We start from the raw sequence: 11,242 nt of genomic DNA, 5'->3' as shown, positions 1-11,242 counted from the left end.
AAACAAACAGTGCACATCCTGGGAAGGCAGCGCCAGGGGAGTGGGCCAACAGGTAGGTGTGTGTGTGTGTGTGTGTGTGTGTGTGTGTGTGTCCGTGTGTGTTTTGTTTGTATGTGTGTGTTTTGGTTTTTGTGTTTTGTTTTTCATAAAATTGTATGCAATGACCCTTTTTATTTTAAAAAAAATCTTTCCTGGGATAATTTAATTGCCTTTCAGAAAATAGTCCATTCATTAAAATATAAATGTTAAAATGTATAAAAATCTATACTACTTATAATAGTAAGCATCATTTGTACTTTCTCTGTTTCATATAGAAAGGGCATGTTAGGAGGAGAAAAGTAGATAACATTTCAGTGCTTAGGTTTTTTTTTTTTTCTTTTTAATTCATAACACTGTAACTGCTTGACAGTATTTTCTATCTAGATTAACTCTACCTGAAAACTTACTAGGGAGATCATTCAGTGGAATACTATATGATCAGTTAAAATAGCTTTAAATTAAAATGTACTTTAGGAGGTATAGATTTTAACTTCAGAGGTTTATGTCATAGGATATATTTGTCTTTTAAAAGAATGGCAACATTTCACCACATTTTGCTTTATAAATAAAGTGCTTTAGTAACTCATTTAATAAGTTTCCCTTTCTCTGATGAATGAGCCATGCAAAGACAGAGTTTTCCTCATCTAGGATTCATAAAGGGACTTTCTACATTATAGTGGCTAGGTGTGTGTTTTTTTTCCTTCAAAAATATATTTGCTAATATGTTTCAACTGAAATTTCACAAGAGTTTTTTGTAACATGCTAATTCTGAGCAGCAATGCTTTATATGAAAGAATGTAAACTGTTCTTCAGATCACTTGTTATCTAATGTATGGCATTCCAAATGTCTAAACCAGCGGTTCTCAACCTGTGGGTCGCAACCCCTTTGGGGGTTAAATGACCCTTTCACAGGGGTCACCTAAGACCATCGGAAAACACATATATAATTACATATTGTTTCTGTGATTAGTCACTATGCTTTAATTATATTCAATTTGTAACAATGAAAATACATCCTGTATATCAGATATTTACATTATGATTCATCATAACAGTAGCAAAATTACAATTATGAAGTAGCAACGAAAATAATTTTATGGTTAGGGGTCACCACAACATGAGGAACTGTATTAAAGGGTCGTGGCATTAGGAAGGTTGAGAACCACTCGTCTAAAGGATCAGGATTTGTTAATAGATCATAGCAGTTCCTTGGAAATTATAAAGACTTTCCACTTTAGTATTTATTTTGATCATTAAAAATACTGATGTAGTCCAACTGATATGGCTCAATGGTTGAAGGTCGACCCAGGAATCAAGAGGTCAATAATTTGATTCCTGGTCAGTGCACATACCCGGGTTGTAGGCTCAATCTCCAGTAGGAGGCGTGCAGGAGGCAGTGGATGAATGGTGTTTCTATCTCTTCCACTTCCTTCCTCTCTAAAAATCAATAAAAATATATTTTAAAAAATACTGATATATTTCCAATAGTCTTTTTCTTAAATATTCATTTAGAGAGAAAGGATTTTCCATAATAAAGGAATATTTCATGTGTATATAAACAGAGCAAACTACTATAGATAACCCACTTTCACCGATAAAAATTAATTCTGTTTTGAAGAATACTCATTCAGTAAGCACAAGAACAGCTAACCGAATATTAAAAACATTTTTGTTTTAAATATAATTATGTTGAAGAAATTTAAACATATAAACAACCAATTACAAAGTGACTACAGTTAGTAACTTAAAATTCTTAGTAATTCACCACTGGATTTTGCTATGTTTGAATGTTTGAAATAAAAATTTTACATTATTTACTGTATGACATTATTGAATCATAAAAAAAGCAAAAGGTTTCCTCTTAGAACACTCCTCTTCCTGGGAATGCTGGCCCTGTAACCTAATCACTCACATTTGCATGACTAAATTGATGCCTGGTGTGGTGATGGCTGTTCGTGTTCTAGCTACTGAGTTAAAAACGTTTGTTTGTTGTTGTTGTTTTCTATCAGAACAGAACAAAATTGCCTGCTTCCCAATCTGTAGCTCATGAGCAGGTGACAGAAGAAAAAGTCTCTAAAGTGACACAGCTATTTTCTAGGAGAGGGTGGGGGGATGAGCAGTGAGGGTGCCTGGTAGTGTCCTTGAACCCAGAGCAAATGTTAGGAAGGGGAAAGACCAGCCCGCTGGTCATTGATCCCACTGTTTGTTCTAGGAGTAAGCTTTCACCTGTTTTTCTAAAACTGCTCAGGAGGTAAATAGGACACGAGCTACCTTTTCCGCCAGATGCTCTACTGTTTTTGTGGAACTGAATTTTAATCAGAAATCTTCCACTTTTCTGCCGTTCACGTGCTGTTTCCAGGCTTGCCTTTGAGTCTGTTTTCTTGAGTTGTTTTGAAATCCAACCCAAAGATAACAGAGGAAATGTGACCCGCTCTTGTGAATGCTGCCACCAACTGGCAATGTTTCTTCCCAAGGCAGAACCCAGCTCTCCTGCCAGTTGTCACAGCCAGAGTGGTGGCTGCTTTTTTGAAACCTGGTTACAACCTAACATACATTTTTGGGGGGCGGGGTACAAATCTTTAAATAAGTTGATAGAAACACTTTGAAATAAAACAAAGAAATATTGACAATGAGTGACTAAGAACGATATCAGATGACAAATAAGGAATGGATACATTAGAATGTTTACCAACTTATTTTTATGGTTGAAGTGTTAAGCTAATGTCTTCACATTTTCTAATACGTTTTATATTTCAGTTTGCATATTTACTGTGCCAGTTTGCAAGATTTTAGAAAACTATCTAGCCAACAGAATAAAAACAAACAAGAATCTACACTCATGATTGTTTTGGAATGTTTGCTATAGTAATCCTAAGAGTTACAATCAAGATTTGCTTGTCTTGTAGGTAAACATTTAATTATATTTCTCCCCTAAATTGGCCTATCAGTCTCATTTTTCATTTTTTTAAGAGTAAGCCACGTCCTATTGAAAAGCAAAATTTGAAAAAAAGTATGGATGGGAAATAAAATATATTTGAAAACTATAAATAATGGAAACATTTTAAAACTTTAAATGACAAATACCAGTCATTATGTCAAATGTAGCTATCTTTTTTATTAAAATAATTTGGACTTATGTACTCAGGACTTATTTAGCAACTCTAAATGTATAAATTACATCTTCTATCTTAATTGCTTTAGTGGCAGTCTTTAGACAATGCAAATGATAGAGATATTCAAGTTAGTGATGGTATTTAGAGCTAAGTTATCCAAATAGAGTGAGGGGATCAGAAGACAATTTATTTGCTATCAAACATGTTCTTCAGGTACCTTTATTTGTGGGTGGAAAAAAAGCTTGTATATAAAATAGCAATAATAAAAATAATAATAACTAGTGAGAGTCGATTACCAGTGTATTTATGTAAGTTAAGCCATTTGATTCTTACCAGTCTATGGGATAAATAAAAAATATATTATCTCCCCATAATGCCACTATTATAAATATATGATTCTAACACAACTGAGCATGGAGCCTAGGTCTTTAAATTCCTCTACTGGGTAATCTTTTCTAACCTGTCCTGTGAGTGCACATACATGTTTAAGAAGCATGATTAGCTATTTACATATGCATTATGTTTTTTTGCCTTGTTTAGAACAATTACAACACAAATGATATTAACTAAAGTGACTTGAAGAAATACGGATTAGTGAGGTTCACAAGAAAACAGATAAAGCAACAACTTGTGAAATTAAAGCAGATGTCACCTTTTGCCATTTCCCGAGGACTGTTAAATGTTAAATAGAGATTTCAGTTTAGATAAACACATTCTAAGAATTACTACTGGAAGTGTAAGCATCAGCCTGTATTTCGCGTGTGCTACTTCTTAAATAAGATGTCAGCTTATTGTCTTGCTACATGAGAGAAAAAATACGAATTACATTAAATTTTTCTTAAAATTACCTTTTATATGGCAGGGATGTCTTTTTAGATAGTAAAGAATAAGAATTAAAAAGTCATGTTATCCATCCTGAAAAGCAGCACACAGAAAATAAAATATATGAATATTTTGAGACATGAGATTTTTCTGTTTTTATTTTGGTAAGTGTGTACCTGGTTTTAAAACTTGTACAAACTAAAAATGTATCCCAATTTCAAAGTTGCACCCATATCCTTCACAGTATAAATTAAAGGGAAATTAATATGCAGATTGTCATTGATCCTCATTACTTTTCAGTTATAGAATAATTAAAAAGTAGGATTATCGTTTATTATGCAGGTGAATTTATATCTTTCTCAAGTCAAAATATTTTTAAAAAATCAGCAAACATTGAATTACTAAACATGTGTTAAGTATTTGTTAAGTATCAAGCATATTTTAGGAATTATCTAAAACAGGTCTTTGCCCCTTGCATTTTCTATCTAAATAATAAGGCACTATTTTCCTTAAATTATTTATGCTTGAGTAACAACTACATTTTCTATGATATTGTTGTCCTTGTCGTTCATTTTATAAATAAGACACATCTATTTAAAAGCTACTAAGGGTGTTTAAACTCAGGGAGTGCTTTCAAAGTTATCAGCTGAATATTTTGCAGGGAATGAAATTGTAAGTAAAGTCTCTAAATTTCGTTTCATGGAAATTAGTTTTAATGAGTCAAACATCAATAGTTCTATTTAATCTATTTTTAGGTTAATCTATTTTTAGTTTTAAAAAACTAATGTTTTATACTACTGATTTCTTTTTCTTGTACCTTTGTTAAATATTGTTACATAATTTGGAAACAAAAACAGTTATATGTTATTAAAACCATCATCTGGCATTTTTCTTCATTTCCTTAATGCTTTATTTTAATTCCTAATGTTGCTATATTAGCCTCTTCGTACTAATACTGCATGGTAGATAAAATGGTTTTTATCTTGACCCCAGGAAGTTTCACAAAATATCATATGTCACATCATATTCAGAAAAATTCTAGGAAAAGGTGACATGAAAATATACTAAGAAAAGAAGAACTAGACTTCATTTTGACTAAATAGAACTAAATTTTAATTAAAATTTTGTTTGCACTTAAAAGAAAGGGAATAAAGTAAAAGATAAAGTGGGACAACTTTAAAATTTATGTTATTTTAAAGGTTATTTTATTTGATTGATGTTAGATATTGAGCAGATAATATCCTCATTGGTTTGCAAGTGACCCCGATCCTGCAGCTTCCTGTGGTGTCTCCCACAGCCACCTTGCTGTTAGGCATCCTCAGCATGCCCCACAGAGGCATCAGCGTGGCTGCCCCATTATTCAGTGTTCAGTTAAAGAGTAACAACTCCATTTGTAATGATACTGAAGTCCCTGCCACTCACTTCCAAATGCTCCTTAAATATAATGAAACTATTTGCTATTGGTGTCTCACTGGTAATTTCCCATTGGTTCTTTTTTCAAAAGTTCTTAAACAAGTTCACTTTTCTCTCTTCTACATGGTGTTTGCATCCTAACTAATTTCGTAGGAGGGGAAAACCCTTTTTAGTCTCCCTGAGTTTGTTTTCTGGATAGTATCCCCAATCATGATTGGATTACAGTTTCAAACATAATAATGCATAATTGCAACATTTTAATGGTTATAACCAAGCGCCCGTTTTATAAATAAGACATATCCATTTAAAAGCTATTAAGGGTGCTTAAACTCAGGGCGTGCTTTCAAGGTTATCAGCTGAGTACTTGGCAGGGAATGAAATTGTAAATAAAGTCTCTAAATTTCGTTTCATGGAAATTAGTTTTAATTAGTCAAACATCAGTAATTCTATTTAGTCTATTTTTAGGTTAATTTTTTTAAAGCTAATGTTTTATACTATTGATTCTGCCTAGGTCTAGAGTACAAGGAATTATCTGCTTAGTATGGAATAAAAGTGAGGTTCCCAATTACGTAGTCTGGTAAATTCATATTAACCCCATGGAATATTGGATTCTTTTAAATGTGTCAATATGTTTCAAGCATCTACTTTGTGTTAAACACTGTGTGTGTGGTCCTGTGGACACCAAAATGCAAGCCTACAACAACCCTTCCACCTGTTTCAGCTGTTAGGGAAGTCTTCCATTTCCCCAACCTTTCGCTGGGCAAGTGAAATTTGCATGTCCCTGGCCTCCCTTTAATCTATTCAAGCCACCTCTAGGGATTGCTTTTACAGCCAATCACCTTAGCCCATAAAATGATGGCTCCCTCCAGGTCAAGCAGCTGGCTTACTTATTTCCTGCTACAAAAAAAGGTGGATGCCTCAAGCCCAGTGTGTCAGCTGTGAAAATGCCCCTGCAGGGGTAGTGTCCATTGGGCCTCTCCGTGTCACCTTCATCGTGCTTGGGGAGAGGGGAGCAAGAGGAACAGAAGCAAGTTTCTGGCCAGAAATCTCAGATCTGAGAAGCTCATGTCCTCCGTCAGCATGCCTGTCATAGCAGCAGGCTGACCCATCAGTTTGTAAAAAAATGTGAAATGAAATCTCAGACCCCACAGTACCCGGAGGAAGTTCGCAGTTTAATGGGAGAGAAAGAACCTATAGGCAGATAGCCAATTCAAAGGGCTAATTGTGCGAAGTTCAGAAATAGGTCCAACTGCATAGGGGAGATTTGTGTATTATAAATTTTATTTCATTTGGGAGAAGATAGACCATGGGTTTGGCATACTGGAAAATAAGTCTGAAGACACAATAAAGTTGGGTCCCTGGTCTTCTATAAAATGTCAGATGAATCAAAGTTTTAAATATTAAAACAAGAAACCATAAAATTTAGGAGAAAATGAAAGAACTATTGAAAGATGTGACTTTTTGAAAAAGAATTCTGTGAGGAAAGATACAGTAAAAACAAAGTCAAAGTGTAGATAGTAAACTGGAAGAAATTACAGCTAGTGTCACAGATGAAGTGCTAATTATGTATGTGTGTATATATGTATGTATGTGTGTATACATGTATGTATGTATGTATGTATTTAAAAGGTTTGCTGTGAAATGGACACTTGAAAGAACCTGTTGGAAGTGTTTGGGAAATAAAGGAGGAAAAAGCATAATACTCTCTAGGTCCATTGTGTTGTTGAAAATTGTCAGAATAGAATAAGACGATACCATATGATTTTGCTTATGTGTGAAATCTAAAAAACAAAGTAAAAATAAACAAAGAAAACAGAAACTAACCCATAGATACAGAGAACAAATTGATGGTGGTTAGATGGAAGGGAGGCTGGGGGAATGGGTGAAAAAGGTGAAAGGAACTAATAAGTACAAATTGGCAGGTATGAAAATAGTCACAGGATGTAAAGTAAATACTAGGGAATATAGTCAATATTGTAATAACTATGCATGGTGTTAGATGAGTCCTAGACTTATTTGGGGCGAATACTTTGTAAGGTATATAAATGTCTAATCACTACGTTGTACACCTGAAACTAATATATTGAATGTCAACTGCAACTGAAAACTTAAAAAAACAAAATTAAATTAAACATAAAATAAAGAAAGGCAAGGACCAGTTAGGACAGTCCTGTGGGAGCAGGTGGTTGGTTTGAGATAGCTTCTGCTGTGGGCAGATGTCTGTTGAATGGAAGGTTGTATGTTAAAAAGCTTCTGTAAGAGAATAATAAAGAGGCCAAAACGACATATAAAGTAGGTGAAGGATCTAAAGATAAAGTTCACAATAATGAAAATAAATGCAAGAAGTATTAAACAAATGTAAGTTTGCTTAACCTCTCTCATAAGATAAATGCAGATTTAAACCACAGAATGCCACAATCGTTCACCTATCAGATGGGCACAGATCGAGAAGTTTGATAACACAGCTCATTTGCCAGAATGTTGGGAAAGGTTTCCACACGGGGTTGCTGGTGGTACAGACCAACATAGCACCTACGCAGGGCTATTGGACTATATCTATCAAAATGACAAATGCTGACATTCCTTGGCCCACAATTTAACTTTTAGAAATGATGTGTGCATACATAAGATGATTTCTTTACATTAATATTTATCTAATTATTGTTTAGAATAAAAACTCATGCACATATGTGAAATAATATTATTGAGATATCTTCATTACAGTTTTGTCTAGAACAGCAAAAAAAATGGAAGCAAGTTGAATGCCAGCAATTGGAACTGGTCAAATTTTAGATAGATGATAGATAGATAGATAGATAATAGATAAATAGATAGATAAAGAGAAATAGATATGTAGATATAGAAATATAGATGTAGATATGTAGAGATAGAGATATATATAGATCTACATATGTCTATATATTTATCTATTATCTATCTATCTATCTATCTATCTATCTATCTATTTGTCTATCTATCTGTGTATATATTCATACCAGAATATTGTGCAACTATAACATGAATGCGATAGCTTAATTTATGCTGACTCATAATATTTGAGGATACAGTGTAAGGTGAGAATATAAATCACAAAACAGTGTGCATAGTAGAGTGATACATTATGTTTTTTTTAAAAAGCGGTGTGCCTGTACATGCATACACGCCTTGGAAGCATACTCACAAAGCTGGCAACCCTGTAGACCTGGGACGGGCAGGGGATGGACACCGGGAAGGAATCACATTTCACCAAGTTACTTTTTCGATTTTCTGAATTTTGTAATGCAAGAATCTATGAAATCTATTAAATATTCAAAGATGTGTTTTAATTGTTAAAAGCTCTGTAGACCTTGGTGAGAGTTTGAGTATGAGGAAGAAGGGAAGAATCAGGAGTGGCTCCTGAAAGTTGTGCACAGTAACTGTGCACACAGCAGCGCCTTTGATGTGGGAGGGGAGACTGGCCAAGGAGAGAGGGTACAGAGGGGGAACTGAGAGAGTGCATCTAGACACTGGAAGTGTACCATAAATATCGCAATCCGAGAGGAGATGTCAGGTAGACCATTGGAAAGGTTTGGATCGGAGGTATCAGTTTGGGAGTCAGGGGCATACAGCTGCATTTGAGTTTTCAGTATTAGCAAAAATCTCATGTGAGAGATGAGATAGAGAAGACTACCAGGATTGTGCCCAGACCACATTAACATTCTGAAGTCAGGGAATCTAATGAGCAAGAATGAATTGACCAACAAAATAAGACCTGCAGCAGGGAGGCATGGAACAGACGGACATACCTCGATGTGGGGTGGAGGAAAGGAGAAGAGATAAACCAAAGAACTTAGGTACTTTCAGGCATAGCCCATGGACAGGAGCAATAGGGTAGTGAAGACATGGGTAGGGGCTGGGAGGATGGGAGCAAAGGGGGAGAGGGGAGATATCTGTCATACTATCAACAATAACAAGTTTATTTAAAAAATAAAGTCAGGGAGAGGAAGGGTGCCCCAAGGAAAACATTCTGTAAGCAGCCTTCCCTGAAACAGGAGAAAACTAGCAGGTGAGGAATCCGGGGATGAGCAGAAGGGAGTGAGGTGGAGGGGTCAGCGGGCCGTGGACAGTGATGCTGAGTGGTCCAGCAGGCGGGTCTGGCCCCCTGGAAGCCGCCGTTGACCTAGACGCGCTCATTTTCCTCCCGTGAGGTGTTCGTGGAGATGGGGAGGCTGGAATGCAGCCCAGAGAAGGCACAAAAGATGTCCAGGTTTCTGGAGATGACACTTATTGAGGGAAGTACTTTCAATTAAGGGTTGAAAGTCCTGGACTGACAGGAAGAGTGGGGACCAAGAAAGGCACTGAATTCCAAGGAAAGGTAAGGTCGGGACTAGCAGCATCCTCAGGGAGCAAAGGGCATTTGGGGCCCCCCAGATGAAACTGGGCTTCAGACAAGACCCAGGTTTATAGTGGAAGGGACCCTTGAAAGAACCTCCTAGGGATACAGGAGGAAAATTGGGCTTGCTGAAAGGCAAGGACCAGTCAGGATAACCTGTGGGAGCAGGTGGGTGGCTGGAGGGGCTCCTGCTGTGGGCAGAAGTGTGATGCCTGGCGGGTTGCGTTTTAACAGTGTCCGTGAAGATACTCATTAAGCTGTAGCCAGAAAGGGAAGCCTGGTGTTGGTGGGAGCACTCAAGACCCACTTTCTCTGTGTTGCTTGTGTTGGCATTGGTGGTAGGTGCAGCAAAGCTGTCACGGTTGAATAGAGGGGCTCCAGCCATGGGGTTCTTCCTGTGGGGTAGGGAGGAGTCATGTAGGTTCATCCTTGGTAAAGCAAACAAACAAACACACAAACAACTCTACCTTCCTGGTGAGTGATGTTAATAAGGGGGGAGGGAGGCTGTGCATGTGTGGGCCTGGGGAAAATCTCTGTACATTCCTCTCAATTTTGTTGTGAACCTAAAATTGCTCATAAAAAAATAAACACTTAAAATGTAAAAAAAAAAAAAAGTGACCATGAGGAAGTACTAGATGTCACTGTGTGTTATAATTTAACATAGTTATTTTATATAATGCGAATTTTACTTTAAAAAAATCTGCCATGAATAAAGCACATCACCTCTAAGAGAAGGTTCAAGTAACACCATGGTTTCCCTACTGTAATGACTAGACAAACCAAAGTATAACATTTATTCCAAAATATGTTCTTTCAAAAAGAAGTGAGGGAAGGAGACTAGAAAAAAAGGGTAGAGAAAAACTGGCAAGGCCAGGATAAACATGCAAAGCCCTGACATCCCCAAATTAAGGAGAAGAGAAAAACCATGTAGTGCCTGTGGTCCCACCAGATTTTTTAAAATGTCTCTGATAAATTAACAAGTTTTCTTTCCTAAGGTGGTTTTGTGCAAGAAGGTGCTGTGCTGAACACTCACTTTGGATCACCTGGGATGCACTTGAAAAGAAGGCGTTATGATCATGCGTTAAAAACGTCTGAGTGAAAGCTATAATTTGATTGCCGAAAGAGGCTTTTAAACCTCAACTACATGATTATGTCACAACAAACATATATTTCTCTTTCCAATTGATTTCCCACACTATCTTGCACCACACACATAGTTTCGCGTGTGGCTTTGCAACCTACTATACAACTTTAGTGTCTTAATATACACTTGAAGACACTGGCAATGATTTCAGCCATAATGTAACATACCACATGTACTATATTCTGATCATCGCAGAAATAAGTGCTGCCCTGGCCAGTGTGGCTCAGTTAGTGCACCAGAAGGTTGCAGCTTCAATCCCCAGTCAGGACACATACCTAGGTTGCTGGTTTGATCCTGGGTGGGGTGCATGTGGAGGCAATGGATTGATGTATCTCTCAC

At 36.5% G+C, this 11,242-nt stretch overlaps 1 protein-coding gene across 1 annotated transcript in view; it reads right to left on the bottom strand.

The window, feature by feature from the left end:
• IRS2 (insulin receptor substrate 2) overlaps positions 1-10,144 on the bottom strand; it is a 39,821-nt gene extending 29,677 nt beyond the window's left edge. Inside the window, exon 1 of the mRNA XM_006770708.2 lies at positions 10,067-10,144. Coding sequence (XP_006770771.1) covers positions 10,067-10,144 — 78 coding nt within the window. The remainder of the gene's footprint in view (positions 1-10,066) is intronic.
• Between the last annotated feature and the right edge of the window lie 1,098 nt (positions 10,145-11,242).

This window comes from Myotis davidii, unplaced genomic scaffold (assembly GCF_000327345.1).
Source record: "Myotis davidii unplaced genomic scaffold, ASM32734v1 scaffold242, whole genome shotgun sequence".
In the NCBI taxonomy this organism is placed as follows: domain Eukaryota; kingdom Metazoa; phylum Chordata; class Mammalia; order Chiroptera; family Vespertilionidae; genus Myotis; species Myotis davidii.
Note: the sequence above shows the minus strand (reverse complement) of the source record. Positions and strands in the feature narration are given on the sequence as shown.